This window comes from Epargyreus clarus, unplaced genomic scaffold, assembly GCF_041222505.1.
Source record: "Epargyreus clarus isolate Ecla_fem2 unplaced genomic scaffold, WU_Ecla_fem_2.2 ptg000015l, whole genome shotgun sequence".
Lineage (NCBI taxonomy): Eukaryota > Metazoa > Arthropoda > Insecta > Lepidoptera > Hesperiidae > Epargyreus > Epargyreus clarus.
The window spans coordinates 5372457-5393144 of NW_027332223.1; the positions used below are offsets into that span (position 1 = coordinate 5372457).

A 20688-nucleotide genomic window follows, 5' to 3' on the forward strand; every position below is an offset into this window, starting at 1 on the left:
TCATTCTGAAATCATTCATTACAAAAAGATTGATAAATAAGTATATTTCTAGTCAATTATATAAAATTTTAAGAGACGGGTGATTTACGCTGCCTTACTTACTAACAAAGTACAATCTATTCTTATTTAATTTTGTAAATGGAATATTATAATGGCATTAGAACGACATTCATATAGTGTAATATAAATATTTAACTTGTGCTTCGCGTTTTATATTTAATAATTAATTGATATAAATGAATACATATTATAATGACATTTATTTATCTATACTTCTTGAAAAATAATTAGAGATTTATCTTAAAAATATATTGTTGAGCTCACATGTTAAGTAATAAATCTTAATGAGATCGAAATTTATAGTTATGGAAAATTACTTTTAACAATTTGTCGGTTTGAGAATTAATAAATATTCAAATTTTTACATTAAAAAATGTGCTATCAAACGTATATAACCTGCAATTTTTCATTTGGGCGACGGCGACGTATATTTTTGATTTTAACAAAATCATTTATTTTACATTAAATCTATATTGTCTTGTACAAATTGGGCAGATTATGTATCTACAAGAAACTATTAGGCTTAAAAGACGTGTGCAAATTTATGGTATTTTTATATAGAATTCATATAAATGCAAAAGACTACGTATAAAAAGGACAATAAAAAAGTCATTAAAATTCATTAATATGCTAAAAGATGAGTACATTATCTTAATTTTTTTGACAACACAAGCACAATGAACCATTAAAATGTTATAAATATTCCAAATACAAATATCACAACATTTTCTTAACTTACAACTTATATCTTTACACATACATCTTAGCAATACACATCAATAGTTAAGTATTTAGATGCTTACACATAAATATATTACAGTATCTAATATCAGTGCCAGATCTATATATTTTTCAGAAACAATAAAATTTAAATTGTACAAATAACAGAGATTCTAACATTGGGTACATTTAGTTGCAGTTTACACACCAGGTATAAAGTAATAAATGGCAGTCAGAATTAAATATGGCCACTGGGAGAGTACAGAATGCTTAGACATAAATTACATAAAAAGATCAATCAAATATTACCTATTGAGACGAGTATTAAAAATATAAATTAGCTTAAAATAGTACATACTATAATAATATGCCCTTACCTTAAAGTATTGAATAATAGTCAATGAAAAAAAAATAAAGCTACCTAGTGTTATGGAACCGATACTTTACAGTCTTTTTACATAATACATCTGTTTTAATCTGAGTATTTTAGAATAAATTAAAGCTTTTATTTTACAAAATATATGCTGTTTCAAATAAATTACGTAAATGCAATTAAATCGTAACTCACGTTATCATATAGTCAGCATATGGATGTAGGATCACCTTCCATAGTGCATGCTACATTATCTAATTTATGAGCTAGGTGCATTTTATTTTCTAAACCTAAAATAATTTGTTCTCTGTATTTACTGACATAGATGTACAACTCTTTCAAAGCAGACAGGGTATCAAATTCATTCAACTGTTCCACTGAAAGTTGTTGCATTGAAGTACTTAGCTCTTGGTCGGTTACTTGAGGTAATTGAGATACAGCTTGATAAAATTGGATAACCATTTCTCTATAAGTGGGCAAATCTTTTGCAAACAGCAATTTATTGGAAGGAGAATCTTTGCAAAGACGATGTTCACTCAATGAACAAGCATCCATAAAAGTTTGAGCAATCACAGACAACGAGGAATCAACAGTAGCTGTTTTGTTTATATCAAATATGAAGTCTGGATTTTTTATCAGATTGACCCAAAATCGCAAAGGTAAACTGTTTGACTTCCAGGCATGTACGACTTCTGGATTCATGATGCCGTGCGCCCGGGCGGCGTCGTCAAAAAGATCAAATAGCCATTTTACAGCAGGGGGAAGAACTTCATTTACTGTTAGTATCGTACCAAAAAAGTCATCAACAAACTTATGTACCGTGCCTTTTGTAGAGAGAAGTCTAGTAAGGAATATTTCTGGTATGGCTTTATGACTGTGTTCTGAGCTCTTGTTCACAATGTGTTGATATTCAATAGGTTTGACCAGGTGGTAATAATGAACATTTTGATCAGTTATATCGCTCTTGTATACTCTGATGTGAGAATTTGAACAATATATACCAGTGCAATTTTTGCATGGAATTTTATAGGGCGTATTAAAACTATCATTTTGACGGGATATCAGAGACATAACAGCAGATTCCTTAACGCCATAATGAGCCAATGTATTCAGTTTTCTCCACCCATTAACGGTTTTTGTAGTGACGTCTTCATCTTGCAGAGTCACATGCCCACCTCTCCCATGACGCCATTCTAGATCAACTTCATGGACGGACGGCCTCATTGAGAACGGTGTATTTTTAAACAAAGCATCCAATATCTTTGATTTTACTTGTGATATACTATCACAATCTAAGACTTTACATTGAACTTTATCATCAAAATCTTCCTGTACGACATGTAAAGTTACAGTCTGATAATCAATTTGTTCTTTTAAAAGTTTCTCTTCTGATAACGAATATCTAGCTTCGTGAGTAATGGCATCGACAACACCTTTTTCAATTTGATGTTTAATAGCTTTGAATAATAAGAATAATGATGAGCCAGCATAGTCTTTGAGATAATAATACATACACAAAGCCATCCAGTTTGTTAGCATCTTTTCAACCACACTCTCTGTCCGTCTTAACATCAATTGTGGGTGCTTGTTACATACAGATTTTTCAATTAAACGCAACAATAACGATTTTAAAATATCAGTGGCGTATTCCATTTTACCCATGAGAATAACCATTAAAAGAGAAGCAACATTAACCTTGTCTCTAATATTAAACGTTTTTTGGGCTTCTAATGTGTCTATAAATGACAGAAGGAAACATTTATTGTTTAGGAGTTGTTCAAATTGGAACATAGCTGCATCATAATTTGTTCTTGGTGTGTTAATAAATTGACTTTGAACATTTAAAATCGGATGATCTGATACACCTGGGAAAAACACCTTCATGACATAATTGACATGATCAAGAGTAGGTATGCCTGAATGTTCCAAATCAGCTGCCAAATCAGACATATCAGTTTGCAACTCTGCAAAGGCTAATTTGCATTCTAATCTAACATTACTTTCTAGGGTATCCATCTGTATTTGAATTCTTTTGTATTCTCTTTCAGCTTTAGTGCTTCTTCTTCTATACATAACCAATACTATCATAAATATCAGGACTAAGAAAAATGTTCCAGCAGCAATGCCTGCTATAGCTTCTGGTGGAAAATTATAATTTCTTAATAACTCGTAATGCAGGTATCCAATAGGAAATCGCAAATTTTGTCCAACTTTAACCACTACTAATGGCAAATTTATATCACTCATTTGTAAACCATTCTCATCTGTATTCATTGGTTGTATCTCAGGTGGTGTACATAAGAGTTGTTGCATAGTCAAGCTAGTAACATTGCATGGTTGTGTACCAATGGTGACAACTACATCTGATTCATCACTTGCCCTTATTAAATTTTCACCTTCTATTACTAACGGATCACCTTTGTATGATTTGATACGATTTGGAAACTGGTAAACATGGGGATCATCAACAAATACCATATGAGTTCTAGGTGGATTGAAGTATTTTTCTAAGTCATGCATTGTTTCCACATTATCCATAACAAAACCAACTTTCATGGCTACCTGTGGTGTACTCGTTTGCGACTTCGTGGCTTGGAGTATTTCCTGATATTTTTTATTAATTGCTGGGCTTGGGCATTCCATTTGATTAGAATTTAATACTGAACATGCAGTAGAATTAACAGGCAGTAATTCATTACCATAATATAATTTCATTAATGGTTTTTGGATAGTATGCAAATTTGTTCCATGAACTGTTATCATTCTGCCACCAGATACAAAGCTTTTTAGTGGTTTTATTTCCATTATTGTGGGATCAGCAGTATAATTGAACAAGTCACCATATAATGTGCGATTAGCATTATCAATAGACACTGTCAGTGTATGAATCACTCTAGGGGTATTAGCTTTGGGAGTGATACATATCAATCTACTATTTGATGTTTGAGTCTTATTAACAGAACAGGGCAATTCATCCATGTACGCAAAAACAGATGACCCAATATTTAAATGTTGACCACCTATAGCTAATTGTGTACCCCCAGATACAGGACCCAAAGCTGGATATATACCTTGTAACTTGATATTTTTGTAACTAAAGAGCACAGATGATTCTGTATAACCAGCATCATTTTCTACAATAACTGGTGCTACAGTGGAACTATTAGATGGTCCAGTTTTACAAGTAATACTAACAGATACCTCAAAATCAACTATGTCACATAATACCTCACCAATTCTGACTTTCCCTGTCACTTCTTCCACTCTTAAGCCCAGGTTACTTCCTTCAATAGTGACTATAGTCCCACCTTCAACTGGTCCACTTAAAGGTTTAATCATATCAATTCTGGGTTTGGGACATTCTGTTACAGGATTTTCAAGACAAGATTCACTGTACGAACAAGAATTACCACACCATGTGCACTGATAAATAGAATTTCGAGTTATACATAAGGAACAATCTGCATGGTCTCTGTGAGATCCTAAAATTTCACACTTGTACAATGTTATTGTTATGGTGTCTATGTAGTGCTTGTGATTCCAAAATACTTTAACACTAACATTATATTCTCCCACATCTTCTTCATATGAATACATTGTTTTATCACAAACTATAAAGTGGTTTGACTCAACTCTAGCTGGCAAAATCATATTAGCTAATTCAATGCTCACAATACATTGGAATCCTGTATGCCCTGGTTGCAAATGAGGCAGGTTTTCAACCTCCAACTCCAATTCTTTTGGTACATTATTAGGCAGCAAAATCGGCTTTTTGTACTGTCTTATTCTGGGACAGTGTCCAATGCCATGATTAAGTAATTTGGTTGGATTATTTTCACCACTGATAATTGTCCTCTGACATACAGATATATCATGAGTGCATTTGTTATCATAAATGCACCAATTACAAGCCCATTCACTCATTATGCATGTGTGGCAAGTTGTATGTTTTGAGCAATCATAAAATGCAAAGTTCCGGGAAACAAAATCCTTATTTGTTTCAGAGGAATGTACTGAAAGAGGGACATACACATGATCTTGAGTTGATGGAATCTTAGGCCTGTGCTTCAAATCTGGCGTAGGGCATGCAAGACCACTCGATGTTACTGCTGCATCAATTGGAGCAGCATTACCAAAGACACATTTATATTTTGCACCAAATGGAAGCTCCGGTAACGTCCTGATAATAAGCTGAACTGTAGTAATCTCTGTCATGGAAATTCTATCAGGAAGTATTTGTTCAAAATCTATACACTGTTGCCCTGTGTACTGAGAGAGCCACCTTGGTGCGCTTTGTGTTCCTTTTTGACACATGCTTTGGATTGTGCAACGTTTTTCTAAGGAGCACCAACCACAATGAGGGTCATTGGATTCTAAGCATGAGGAGCAATTACCATGTTCAGCGCATCTCTCAGTTGGTATTTGTATAATTGTGTTTTTCCCAAGTATATACAAGGTTCTCTGATATGGGGACAATGTTGTATCAGGTAGAATTTTTTGACCAGGTAATATGTCCTCACTTGAATATTCCAAGGCCTTTTCAGCATCTACAAGTACTTTCAACAGTGTACCCTCACTTGTACCTAGAAAAGCCACAGTGTGAAGACCAGTCACTGACATGGTTACCGATGTCACTAATGTGTCATTCCAATGTATGACAGATGCTGTTTTGATAGGGTATAGCCCACTTATTTTTAATCCTACTTCACAAAAATTAAGTATGTTCCCTGTGGAACCAACACTGGGACATTTGCCGTCTGATATCATGCCTGATATGTAACCCATATTTCTAGCCTTAGTACTACCATTAAAACACATATGAACATTCTCATTGAACTTAATCTCTATCTCCTGTAATGAAAATACACATATAGCCGATTTAGATGCTGGTTCATTGGTGATACCTTTAGATGGACTAAATAATGCAACAAGAACTGGGTCCCCTGCTTCTATACCTAATTGGGTGGCTAGATTGAAACCAGCCTTAGCAATTTTTGCATCTTGAACTAAATTGTAATTGACATCTTCAATCTTACCATTAGTAGTTTCTTCTCGGACATGACATTCTAAAGTTACCTCAGTATAGCTATTATAGTTATCATCATTTACACAGGTGCGGGCCAGGCGTGACACATATCCAAGCTCTTCATTACCAGCAAGGTGGGAATGTTTTTGAATAATAAGAAAATAGGCATAATCACTAGCATTGAAACCATATACATATTGCACAAGAAAATTGTCTCTATACTTCACATCAATCTGTATCAAACTCTGTTTGGAGAACGAGAATTCTGCCACCTTCAGAGAGAGCAGGTCGCGACTGGATATGGCCGGTACGTCGTGCCTGTACTCTCCATTGTTCGTGAACGTCGTCCCCACATACAGCACGTTGGATCTGTCCCACGATGTATATCGTTCGGGCCCTATGAAGGCGTAAGTGGACGCCTCCGCGTCGTTAGCTGCAACACTCTCGGGCACAAATTCCGGTTTCGCTGATAAGTCACCAAGCTTGTATTTGTAACAGGAGCCCTGCGCGACAGAGCCACACGCGATCACTATTCTAGATTCTTGATCGATCACCAGGATCTTATTTACATTATCAATATACGTTCTCTGTATATCGGCCGAGCCGCAGCCGGTTGCATGGCATGTCGGATTATCCAGTTTCGGCCCGGTACTGACTACGTGAATCGGTTTGAGATCCGGACTGAGCTGATGTAGCCAATTTATTGATCCAGCGTAAACTTGACCGCTTATTTTATCCACGGCGAGATGATTGAATTGAAACGTCTCATTTTGATGAATCGGATATTGTGATATGAACTCGAACCCATACACTATTGTGCACCATAACCAGAATGTTATGACTAATACCGTCGTAAAGGTAGCCATGATCGCATTTTAATTTAACTTTAGGAAACAATTCTTCTTATTTTCACAACCACTACTTTATTTTTGTTTCATTTTCAACCCATTTTACAAAAATATTGTAAATGGCAAAAGCATACATCGATGCCCATGACATAGAATAAACAACAAGTTTTTTTTTTAATAACTTATAGAAACTCACTCATGATTTTTACAGCCTAGATACATGTGCCATAGACAAGTAAAGTAGTACGCCAAGATTTATGCATGCCCTAAAGAAAGGTGAAGAGTAAAGATTTGAGCACATTTGAGCGAGTCGGATTGCAACGCATCGCGTTACCATCGTTATCCATGTTTTTAGTATATTTATCGTTTACTACAGTTAGGTCGCACCATAACGCTAAAGAACGTGTCCAGAGATCGCTGGCCTTGTTCATTTATGCAGCCGCTGATATGCATTGTTATGAAGACGTGCTACGTGAGCTTTAAAATTAATTATATATTAACGCATCTGCGTTATAAAAATCGATCCTGTTCACACAACAGGTGTGAACAGGATCGTATAGTAAATTCTCGCTGCGGCGGTGAAACCTAGAAATGGTAACTCTGTATTATACTACTTTGTCATTTCCATAAAGTTGTTCCGATAGTCAGAGTAATCTTTATATAAAACATATAATTGAATTTAAAAACATAACATGTAAAATCAGTAACTTAGTGTAATAAAGTAAAAACAACAATCTATAATGCTAAAGCAATGTTTTCAGATAATGGTCAATAACTGTGTCAATCATCGGTAGAAAAACTTCAGATGCGATATTCGTCAGATCCGTCCCTTACTTTCGTATCAATTCGGAACTTTCGTATCTTATACATCTTATACCAACTCTGATTGCCATTATTATTCGAAATTACTCTGTGGTGTCTATCGGTCTATGGTTAGTAGTATATAATGCTAGCTAGAAATATAGTATATAGTATAGGTATTCTGTGGTGCTTTAGCTATGGTTGATGAAAACCATCGAAAATTGAAACGTCGGAAGTCGCCGAGTGTAGTGAATTAGTAAAATACACATTTTGTTTTTCTCTCATTCCGAAATTTGTGGCATTGTGATTATGATTTGTAATTATCACATAAATAATAAACATTTAGGCGTTTTGAGTATTTAGTAAGGAACAATAGTGTTAATATTCAACGCATTAGGTTTGAGATAAAAGCCGGCGAACATTGTGTGTAAAATGGTTTTAAGCGTATAAGATTTCGACGATGCTAATATTAAACTTACTGATAGATGTGGGGTTTTAGTGTTTGTAGTTAGTTGTATTGGGAGTGAAGGTGTACAATGATGGCCGCGATGTCTTCAGGCGGTCCCGGGGAGCCGCATACGCAAATGAACACTTATCGCAGCTATGTCACGATGCTGGCGGACCCTGGCGCTAAAGACGAGATCAAACTTAAAGCTGCCCAGGAACTCAGTGAAAACTTTGAGGTGAGTTAATTTCATTCACTGAGAAAATGGCAAATTTTGTTTTTGTAAGTATTTGATTTATGTATCAACATATTCGACAAAGTACTTAATTCTGACAGAACTGAAAATAGGTTTTGTAATATTCAGTTTACACTAACTTTAAAAATTGCATAATATTATTTTATTTTTTGGGTTAAATTACTGCTCAACAGCTGCAAATTGTAACCAGCGCTTTTTCTGGTATCTGCTGATTATTATGTTATAATATGATTTCTTGATTTGTTTCAAAACTTGTCATTTGTTTTGGCAAAGCTACAGTATCATCATCCACCTATTTCACGCATGGGTCTCCTGTGAGGATTAGAAGGAGTAGGCCAGAGTAGACCATGCTGGCTATGTGCACATTAAAGGACTTCACATGCTATGGAGAACTTTTTTAAAAGCATATTTCTTCACCGTAAAGTAACTGAAATTGGTGGTGCATCCGAAGGATTTAAACCTGTCATACCGTTACAACATTATGTTATTTGTTAGTCACAGATACTTTGTTTCTACTCGTCCTGCATTGTTTGTTCAGGATACATACTTATGCATTGCTGAGAACTTTATCTATATACATAATTATATGTCTTATATGTCATAGGAAGTATTTTACTGGTGTCTTGAGAAGAAATGTTAAGTCAGAAATTAACTAATTTGAAGTAACTATAGCATGAATTTTGTTATTTTGTTTCAGGTTATATTAGGTTCTCCTCAATATCCCCAATTCCTAGATCATTCTTTGAAAATATTTCTCAAAATATTACAAGATGGAGAGCCACATTTCATTGCTGAGTACAATATACAGCAAGTGAGAAAACTTATTTTGGAAATGATCCACCGACTACCAATCAGTGAAACATTACGCCCATATGTCAAAAGCATACTTATCCTGATGCTAAAGTTAATGGAAATAGAGAATGAAGAGAATGTACTGGTCTGTTTGAAGATATTCATGGAACTCCATAAACAATACCGACCTGCTTACACTACTGATGTTGATGTAAGTTCAAATGATGATATAATTAAATATGATAACCCACATGGCAGAGTGGCCATGTCAGTCAGTATCAGTCTAATACCCAGATGGTTGAATCCCGGGCCAGACAGATATCTAAAATGACGATTTTACATTTCTGTTCTGGCTCTGGGTATTTGTGTATTGATGTGTGTGTACATGGTACCCACAATAGAAATCCTAGTGTGGGGCTAATGTATAAAATGTCTAAAAAAAGCATACCTATTAACAATTTTTCAAATATTCAATGGTCGACTAGTACTAAAACAAAGTTTAATTTCCAGATTCACAAGTTTCTACAGTGGGTTAAAGCAATATACTCAGACTTACCCAATCATTTACCAAAAATATTTGAACCCAAGGCAACAATCAGAGTGAAAGATCTATCGGAGGTCAACATTGACCAGCTGCTGCAGGAAACATACACCACCACACCCATACATACTGAGAAGAAGTTACTAGACGGAAGTGTTGTAACTGTGGGTGAATTATAGCTTATGTTTTACATTTTTTAATTCACTTACAATTATTTTTTTTATAATTGAGATCCTGTGAAGATATTTCTCGGGTTGTTGTGTGAAAAGTTTAGAATTTAAAATGAAGCTTTATTAATCTTAAAATAATAATTTCTATGTTACATATGAAATAAATTGAAAGGTGTAACACTGTGTATGGACATGTGTATTATTTGAATTTTTTTATTATTTCAGTATAACCTCATCCCAAGATCTGTGTTATCTCTGAAAGTAATCCAAGAGTTGCCTATAATAGTTGTTTTGATGTATCAACTGTACAAACAGAATGTTCACCAGGAAGTCAGCAATTTTATACCCTTGATTATGGAGACCATAACTCTGCAGCCAGCTCCTATCCACAGGTAACTTCATCTTGGTAGAAGAAATTATATTTTAATCATATAATTATAAATTTACAGAACTCTTGAAATGCATTTTATTTTAATACACTTTATTTTTATTTTCATAGAAGTAGATGTTGGGTACTTTATACAAATATTTCTTTTCAGAAATGCTAATTCATTCAACAAAGAAGTGTTTGTGGATTTCATGGGAGCACAGATTAAGACATTAGCATTTTTAGCTTACATTATCAGGATATATCAGGATACTATTGCACATCATGCCAACCTCATGGTGAAGGGCATTATTGGGCTCTTGACACTGTGCCCACCAGAGGTGGCTCATTTGAGAAAGGAATTGGTCATAGCTACCCGGCACATTCTAGCCACAGACCTAAGACTAAGTATGTCACATTCTTCATACTTATATCAATTTCTGTATTCATTTTATTAGTAGATATTAGTATCAATGAATTACTTACTATTAATTTAGCAATACTTTTATTGTTTGGCTTTAAGTTATTTTCAGTGAATGAGAATAAATAAAATAGGTGTGAATTTTTTTGTATTATCACACACATATCACTTCTAAAAGTATTTTTCTCCCTATCCCGATCTAGTAATAGTATGTAGTTTTAACAGTAGCATTTTTATCGTTAGTTTGAACAAAATGCACAAACTATCTTGTGTTACACATAACAGAGTTCGTGCCGTACATGGAGCGCCTGTTCGACGAGGACGTGCTGTTGGGCGGCGGCTGGACGGTGCACGAGTCGCTCCGACCGCTAGCTTACTCCACGCTGGCCGACCTGGTGCATCATGTGCGGCAACACCTGCCGCTCACGGACCTCGCCATCGCAGCACACTTGTTCTCCAAGAACGTGCACGATGAGTCGCTGCCTACAAGGTATGACATTTATAATATTATTCCTGAGATTATATACTTCGTTATATGGTAAGATAGCATAATTAAAAGCTTTTGAATTTCTGGCCTGATGCTTGCGCGGCGTAATCGCGGAAAGTTAAAGACTGACTTATAGGGGATATCTTTTACATGCAGAAGTGGGTATGTAATATTATGCGATATTATTAGAAATGTCTGTGTGACCATGGCAACCATAGCTAAGGATATCCAGCACCGACTATAGAACATGCTATCTCAAACATAAAAATGTAAATTTTCTAAGTCTTACAACCGAACTACAAGGTCTAATTATTAACGCATATCAACAGCATTCAAACAATGTCGTGCAAGCTGCTGCTGAACCTGGTGGACTGCATCCGTCAGCGCGCGGAGAGCGAGGGCGCCGGGGCCGCGGCCGCCGCGCCGCCGCACGGCCGCCAGCTGCTCATGCGCATCCTCGAGGTGTTCGTGCTCAAGTTCAAGACCATCTCCAAGCTGCAGCTGCCCGCTCTCATGGCCAAGTGGTAAGTGCTCGCATTGTAGTTGCTTGTCTTCTTTGGTGGTGTAATAATCTTTACTTAAAGTTGTAATATTTTTTTTAAATTAACAGTTTTGCGCCTTTTTTATATCAAGAATTTCAGTTTCAATAGTTACTAATTCTGTGCCATACTTGTATATTTCGTAGTAATAAAAACGCGCCTTTCGCCCTGCCCGGCACAAATGGAACTCCTAGCACACCCACTACGCCGGCGCCGCATGTTCCTGCTGTTGAAAATAAAGTTGACGAAGAGAAGTCATCGCCAGACTTCTTAGAACACATTAGCAAGTCTGAAGAGAAGTCCAAAATAGGCTTCCCTAGCTCTCAAATGAGCAACCTCAATGTGGGGGATTATAGAACGCTGGTGAAGACATTGGTATGTGGAGTAAAGACTATCACTTGGGGATGTGCATCTTGCAAAGTAAGTTTACATTGATTATCTATACTTTAGTTGTATATAAACATTATAAAATATAGACATTGTATTTTTGAATGATTTATTTTAAAATACAATACTACTGAACAGATAGACAGGTTTAACATAGTTTATATAAATGTGCATAATTAATGTTTAAATTTTTATATAATTTATTCATTCATGCACACACACTATTTCTGAAGCGTAGCTTCGAAAAAATTAGAGTTTTAAAGGCTGCATACTTAAAATGAACTGGTTCTTATGTCAACAAGGCATTACTATTATAATTGGTTGTATCAGACAACGAGCGGGGGCGAGGGCGCGGCGGCGAGCACGATCGCGGGGCAGAAGCAGTTCAGCGCGCGCGAGACGCTGGTGTTCATCCGGCTGGTGCGCTGGGGGCTGCAGTCGCTGGACATCTACACGCTGGCGGCGCCGCGCGCGCCCGCGCCGCAGCCCGCGCAGCCGCACGTGCGCTCCAAGGAGGAGAAGGAGGTGCTCGAGCACTTCAGCGGCGTGGTCAGTCAACTCTCCGTCTTATATTGTATAATACTGTGGCTATGTATTCCAATTATTTTACAAACTTTCCATGCAGGTCAATTATGCTACAAACATTTTTTGCTAACGTCAAGTGTAGTAAAATACTCCTAAGCCTTAAAAACGTTAGTCAGTAGCATATCCTTGTTGATTAATATAAGATTATATAAATTATATAGATTACAATTAGCGGTAATAAGTTGCAATGAGAGGTTTTTTGAGCCACGGACAAAGTAATACTAGAGCATTTTGTGCAATGAAGTTTGAAATATATTTTAATTATCTTCAATTTATTTTCAGTTCTCAATGATGAATCCCCAGACATTCCAAGAAATTTTTACAGCTACCATATCTCACATGGTGGAGAGGATAAATAAAAATATGACTTTGCAAATCATTGCAAACACTTTTCTCTCTAATCCAGCAACATCACCAATTTTTGCCACAGTTTTGGTAGAATATTTGCTCAAAAGAATGGAAGAGATGGGTACTAATGCTGAAAGATCAAACTTATATTTACGACTGTTTAAGTTGGTGTTTGGTTCTGTTAGTCTATTTCCAACAGAAAATGAACAAATGCTTCGCCCACATCTGCACAGTATTGTTAATAAAGCTATGGATTACGCTATGACAGCTAAAGAACCTTATAACTACTTTTTGTTGTTACGAGCCCTCTTCCGTTCGATCGGAGGAGGCAGTCACGATCTCCTGTATCAGGAATTCTTGCCTTTGTTGCCGAACTTATTAGAAGGATTAAATCGACTGCAGAGTGGACTTCACAAACAACATATGAAAGATCTCTTCGTAGAGTTGTGTTTGACTGTGCCGGTTAGACTAAGTAGTCTATTGCCTTATTTACCGATGTTGATGGACCCATTAGTGTCGGCACTCAATGGCTCCCACACATTAATATCCCAAGGGTTGCGGACTTTAGAACTCTGCGTGGATAACTTGCAACCTGACTTTTTGTATGAACATATACAACCTGTAAGAGCTGACTTGATGCAGGCGCTTTGGAGGACATTACAAAATAATGAAGTTGCAAGGATAGCATTCAGGGTTCTCGGGAAGTTTGGCGGTGGAAACAGAAAGATGATGATAGAACCACAGAGATTAGAATATCGGGAAACGGATGCGTCGCCACCAGCCGTTCAGACGTACTTCCAAGACCAACCAAAACCAATTGATTTTGAAGTAGATAAAGTAATAGAAACCGCCTTTGCTGCGCTGAAATCGAGCACAACTGATCCATTCTATCGACGTCAATGTTGGGAGGTACTACGATGCTATTTAGCATCTTCACTAAACTTGGACGACGACAAGCCTACGTTACAGAAACTATTCAACCACCCTAATTATTTGGATTGTAAAATTCCTGCTCAAAATGGACCTTATTACAAGTGTTCTAATCCCATCGTGAGAGAGACTCACAGAATCGCGTTGACAGGAATGTTCGTCGCTGCAGCAATAAAAGAATTGCGTAATCACGTGCTGCCGACAATGGTGTCACTCGTGCGACACTACACTTTGGTGGCTTTAGCTCAGGAAGCCGGCCCATTTGCGAGTACTGGGGGACCTAAGGAGGGTCTGGACGCTTTGGTCATTATTGATTCTATAGCTGCTGTAATGGCACACGAGGAGAAAGAGTTATGTAAACCTGGTCACTTAGCGTTAATACTGATGATCGATTGTGCGGCAGCCGTACTCGGTAGCAAGGAACGAGCGTGTCGCCTGCCCATTATGGAGTACCTTGCAGAACGTATGGCTGCTCTGTGCTATGAACGAGCCTGGTACGCAAAACTGGGCGGCTGCATTGCCGTAAAATTCCTTTTGGAAAAGATGACACCCGAATGGGTTTACAAGCACGTGTTCACTTTCCTAAAAGCCGTGCTATTCGTGATGATGGACTTAACGGGTGAAGTTTCGGCTGGTGCAATAGATATGGCAACTGTGATACTAGAGAAGTTGGTGCGGATCTGCGTGACAGGCCCCGTTGGACACGGCATGGATCCCGAGGGTGAACTGGCCATGGCGAAGGCCCGGGCTTTGCACGACGTCTTACAAGAACTAGTCCTGCAAATAACTAGTCCTCATTTGCTAGTCAGACAACAGGTATGTTCCACATAATTGAACTTGTAAAAGGCTGAATCACTTTGCTTCCTTATATTGATTTGTTATTATATTACTTTAAATTATTTATAGGCTATGAAGTCACTGGAACTCATAGGACAGCTACAAAATAAGACTGTAACGGCAGTGATGGACCCTCACAGGGAGGTTCTAGCTGACATAATTCCACCAAAGAAGCACCTGCTGCGTCATCAGCCGGCGAATGCGCAAATGGGTCTTATGGATGGAACTACATTCTGTACCACCTTAAAGCCGAGACTATTTACAATTGGTACGTAACTTAATTTTATAGTTTCTACGATATTTAATTATGAGTAATTGTACAGTATAAATACAAAATATCTTATATATTTTTGTTACATCCGTAAATGTTAGAATAATTTTTAAAATGTTATATAAATCATCCATATGTTACCTATTACACGTTCATTGGTAAACTAAGACTTTCTCTGTTTGTCCACTGCACCGTCACCGAGCCGATACCGATAATTAATCACGGCGCCGAAGTAGCGTACACATACATTTACTATGGGATGACGGTGCTCGGGTGACGTTCGATGGACAAGCTGCTATAGTAAATGTATGTACGCTACTTCGGCGCCGTCTTAATTATCGGTATCGGCTCGGTGTCGGTGGTTGGTGGACAAACAGCGTTTGTCTAGAAAGCAGTCTTAATCCACAATTAGCTACTGCGCTTATTGTTGATAACTGAAAAACAATGGTATGTTCCACCTTAATTTGTGGATATGTTGTAGAGATTAAATTTGATGTTGGATTTCATAACGTCAAACACTAGCATTTTATTTGCATTTATCTATTTATTAGTCCAACTGCCATAGAAAAGAAAGCCATAATATATGTGTGCATTATAATATTTAGATCTGAACATAAACGAGCACAAGGTGTTCTTCCGCGAGCTGCTGTCGCTGTGCGAGGCGGAGGACGGCATACTGGGCAAGCTGCCGTGCTACAAGGGCGTCAACCTCGTGCCGCTGCGCGCCTCCGCCCTGCGCGCCCTCGCCGCCTGTCACTACATACAGGAGAAGCACTGCCGCGAGAAGATCTTCCAGGTGCTCTACAAGTCGCTCGAGAAGAACGATCAGGAGCTGCAACAGGTATTGTACATACTATGAATACGTACCACGTGTTTCAGTGGTGTTAATTCAAGCCAATATAAATTGTAGTAGCTAAATGAACTATTCTGCAAACGTCCGATATGTAGAAAAAGTAACAGTCCCCAGTGTGGACTTGATTATTAATTTTGACTACAAAACCTAAATTGGTTTTCCATAATATACTGGAATACGATGTAGGTACGTATGTACCTCAGATAGGTAGGTACGTATGTACCTTGTAGGTAGCACAAACTATAATAGTAATTTAGTTGGATTTAGCAATAAAATAACTACAATTGTTGAATTCTTGATTTGTTAAAAATGATTTGGTAAAAATGTAAAAGTTATCTTTTCTTTCTGACCAGGCTGGGTTCGAATGCATGCAGAAGTTCCTCTCTGGATTCCAAATCGACATGGAGATGGTGCACCCGGTGATGAGGCCGCTGCTACTGACACTGGGCGACCATCGCAACCTGAGCGTGAACGGCGCCAAGAGACTGTCCTACTTGACGCAACTCTTCCCCTCCACATTCAGCGAGAAATTGTGTGAACAACTGCTGCAACTGTTGAAGAAATTGCTTGATTATTCTATACAAACAAACAGAGGTTAGTATGCTTCATATGAAAAAAAATATATACAGAATAGATTTTATTTATTTATTTATTAAATAAATAAATATTTTTTTATTAATTATATTTTTTTTTATATTTATTATTATATTTTTTTCATGTGATACTTGTTTTATAAATTAACTTACAAGAATTATAGAAAAAAAATTCATGAATTATTTATTTTATTTCAGGAGGCAACTTCCTGCAGAGTGTGTCGAAAAATATAGAAAACGAACAGAAGATCATTATTCTGATAGGAATATTCCATCAAATACCGGCTGCTTCGCCGCGGTTTATAGATGTATTGTGTCGACTCATCTTCCACACTGAGAAATCGTTGATGATCGAGGCGGGATCACCATTCAGGGAGCCACTTGTTAAATTTCTCTTAAGGTATGGAATCCTTATAATGTTTATGTCTGTTAACATGATGAATTCATCATACCAAAATTTATATTTATGATTATGTTAGTTATAAAATTTTACAAGTCAAACACAACTAATATATATATATAATCCTGAACTTACCACTGACTGACTGACATGCCGTTCTCCATGATGCCGGCGAGGAGCGACTTTGTTGTCTATGGCGGGTTTTCTCCTCTCCCCCCCGAGGCAAAGGGAAAAATATGAGATGCCATAGATTCAAGATGGCGGCCGATTTAAAATTTTTAACTTTTTCATTTATTGACTTTATGCTGATGTTTGTTTCTTTTTCGAATAATATTCAGGTGGGTGTTACGATGAAATTGAAAAAAAATGAAAAACCAAGATGGCCGCCGAGATATTTGAGTTTGAAATTTTTCAATTTTCGAGGTGTTTTTGGGAGGTCGTATCTCTTGGGATTTTTAATATTTTGTTGCCATTTTTTTTAATTTTCTCGGATATATCCTCAATTTTGCCAAATTGGATTTATTTTTTTTTTCAACAAGATGGCGGGTCGTCTGTTAGGCGATTTGTAAAATGTACGAAAAAACGGATTTTTTGAAGTAAAATTTTCGGAGGTTGGCAACGTTTGAGCGATTTGCTTTGTTCGGGGCGGTCGTGGGGCTCGGTCCGAGGTGTTGCCAGGTTTGAGTTTTTTTCTCCCCACTCTTACAATTTTTCAAACTTTTCATTCAAAAATATGAAAAATAGAAGGAGAAATATTTTTGATGAAAAATTTTCACTGGAATATTTTTTTTGGCTGTCGTAATGACATTTGACCATTTTCGTCGATGTCGACTGGCAACACTGGCCGCAGGAATTTTTTTTCAGTTTTACGAAAAATCGACTTCATCGACCTGAAGGAGTGGTGGGGGATGGGTTTGATGTATGAGTGGAATTTTTTATTAGCCTCCGAGTCTATGAGAAAAATCTGAAACTTTCAAAATTCAAGATGGCGGCCGAGCTGGATTGGGCAACTTTTTTTTTTATTTTGCACCTATCCAAGATCGGTATCGTTTCCGGCTAACTTGAGGGCGACTGATACGATGAAATTAGAAAAAGTTGAAAAAACAAGATGGCCGCCGAGATACTTGAGTTTGAAATTTTTCATTTTTCGAGGTGTGTTCGCGGGGTGGCGCTGATGTGTTTTTTTAAATATTTTTTTTATTTTTTACGTTTTTTTTCTCGGATGTATGCTCAATTTTACCAAATCGGATTTATTTATTTTTTTAACCAGATGGCGGATCTTGGGTCAGGCAATTTGTAAAATGTATGAAAAATCGCATTTTTTGAAGTGAAATATTTTGAGGTTGGCAACATTTTAGCGAATCGCCTTGTATGGGGCGGTTGTGGAGCGTGACTTGAAGTGTTGCCAGGTTTAGGATTATTTTTCTTCGTTCATACTTTTTTTGAAACTTTCCATTCAAAAATGTAAAAAGTAGAAGGAGAAACATTTTTAATGAAAATATTTTACATGGGTATTTGTCAGGGGGGTCGTAATGACATTTGACCATTTTCATCCAAATTAACTGGCAACACTGGGAGCTAGATTTTTTTTTTCACTTTTTTGACATTTCGAGTAGCCCAGCTTAAACTATTGGTGGGGGATAGTAATAATGTATGAAATATTTTTTCGGTATATTATGGTGGTTATAGGAAAAATGGGAAACATACAAAATTCAAGATGGCGGCCCTCCTGCGATTTTCAACTTTTTTTTTATTCTGCGCGCCTACCTGAGATTGGTATTATTTTCGGCTAATTGTGGGACGACTGTTACGATAAAATTAGAAAAAATTGGAAAAACAAGATGGCCGCCGAGATATTTGAGTTTGAAATCTTTCATTTTTCGAGGTGTGTTTGTGGGGTCGTAGCGCGGTGGTTTTATTAATATTTTTTCGATATTTTTGATTTATTGGCCGGATTGTATCCTCAATTTTATCATATGGCAATATTATTTTTTTTTAATTAGATGGCGCACCTTGTGTCAGCCATTTTGTAAAATGTACGAAAAAATGCATTTTTCGAAGTGAAATATTTTGAGGTTGGCAACATTTGAGCGAGTCGCTTTGTATCGGGCGGTCATGGAGCTCGGCTCGAAGTGTTGCCAGGTAAAGTTTTTTTTTTCATCGTTCATACATTTTTTGGAACTTTTCATTCAAAAATGTAAAAAGTAGAAGGAGAAATATTTTTAATGAAATTTCTTCACAGGACAATTTTTTTTGGGCGCCGTAATGACATTTGACCATTTTCATCTTAATTAACTGGCAACACTGGGATACAGAATTTTTTTTCGTGATTTTCACTTTTTGAGTACTTGGGCGGAAACCGTAGACAGAGCATATAAGTAATGTATGGGAGATATTTTTTATTTCAAATGGACCCTATGTAAAAAATCGAACAACCAATGTTGCCATATACAAAAAAAATGTTTTCGTACAAATGCATTTTCTACAGGATTATCGAAGATTTCAGGCTGTTGCCACCATTTGAGGTCATTTTTTTGTATGAGGCGCTTAATGGCACTTATAGACTGTACCAATGTGTAACGAAATATTTCAGTGTTGCCATACAAAAAATAATAATTTTCATACATGTGCATTTTTGTATGTCACATTTCAAGCTGTTGTAAATTTTTGACAACGTTATAATGTATGATGAGTTTGTATGTACTAATAGACTGCACATTTTGGTAAAAAAATATTTTAGTGTTGCCATACAAAAAATATTAATTTTCATACATATGTATTTTTGTATGTAATATTTCAAGCTGTTGTCTTGTATTGGTAACATTAGAATGTATGAGGCGTTTGTACGTACTAATATTGTGCACATTTTGATTAAAAAATATTTTAGTGTTGCCATACAATAAATAATAATTTTCATACATTTTTATTTTTGTAAGTGGTGTTTCGGGCGTTTGTCTCCCTTTAAAGACCACCACCACCATGCCCAACATCACTTAACGTCAGTTTTCTGTATGAGGCGTTTAATGGTACTTATAGACTGTGTAAATTGGTGGAAAAATATTTCAGTGTTGCCATATAAAAAATAATAATTTTCATACAAGTGCATTTTTGTATCCCATATTTCAAGCGGTTGTTTCCTTTTGATGTCATTTGAATGTATGAGGCGTTTGTAGATACTAGAAGTATTAACATTTGGGTAAAATAATATTTCAGTGTTCTCATACAAAAAATAATAATTTTCATACATATGCATTTTTGTATGTAATATTTCAAGCTTTTGTATATTTTTGACAATCTTATAATGTATGACACGATTGTAGGTACTAATAGACTTCACATTTTGGTAACAAAATATTTTAGTGTTGCCATACAAAAAATATTAATTTTCATACATATGTATTTTTGTATGTAATATTTCAAGCTGTTGTCTTGTATTGGTAACATTAGGATGTATGAGGCGTTTGTACGTACTAATATTGTGCAAATTTTGATTAAAAAATATTTTAGTGCTGCCATACAAAAAATAGTATTTTTCATATATTTGTATTTTTGTATATAGTGTTTCGGGCTGTTGTCTCCCTTTAAAGACCACCACCACCATGCCCAACATCACTAAACGTCAGTTTTCTGTATGAGGC

The 20688-nt window shown here is 36.4% G+C and overlaps 2 protein-coding genes across 2 annotated transcripts in view; one reads left to right on the top strand and one right to left on the bottom strand.

Annotated features, from left to right (window-relative positions):
• Positions 1 to 27: 27 nt before the first annotated feature.
• On the bottom strand, positions 28 to 7195 carry PlexB (plexin B). Its single transcript, XM_073080192.1, has one exon. It carries the CDS (start codon positions 7043 to 7045, stop codon positions 1361 to 1363), a length of 5685 nt encoding a protein of 1894 aa, XP_072936293.1. The 5' UTR covers positions 7046 to 7195; the 3' UTR covers positions 28 to 1360.
• Positions 7196 to 8036: 841 nt separating this feature from the next.
• Positions 8037 to 20688, top strand: part of Nipped-A (Transcription-associated protein Nipped-A) — a 39784-nt gene continuing 27132 nt past the window's right edge. Inside the window, exons 1-14 of the mRNA XM_073080216.1 lie at positions 8037 to 8511; positions 9227 to 9532; positions 9832 to 10026; positions 10258 to 10424; positions 10572 to 10807; positions 11106 to 11310; positions 11637 to 11831; positions 11993 to 12266; positions 12564 to 12782; positions 13101 to 14912; positions 15003 to 15201; positions 15810 to 16045; positions 16411 to 16651; positions 16849 to 17050. Of these exons, the coding sequence (XP_072936317.1) occupies positions 8365 to 8511; positions 9227 to 9532; positions 9832 to 10026; positions 10258 to 10424; positions 10572 to 10807; positions 11106 to 11310; positions 11637 to 11831; positions 11993 to 12266; positions 12564 to 12782; positions 13101 to 14912; positions 15003 to 15201; positions 15810 to 16045; positions 16411 to 16651; positions 16849 to 17050 (4634 nt within the window). The 5' untranslated portion in view covers positions 8037 to 8364. The remainder of the gene's footprint in view (positions 8512 to 9226; positions 9533 to 9831; positions 10027 to 10257; positions 10425 to 10571; positions 10808 to 11105; positions 11311 to 11636; positions 11832 to 11992; positions 12267 to 12563; positions 12783 to 13100; positions 14913 to 15002; positions 15202 to 15809; positions 16046 to 16410; positions 16652 to 16848; positions 17051 to 20688) is intronic.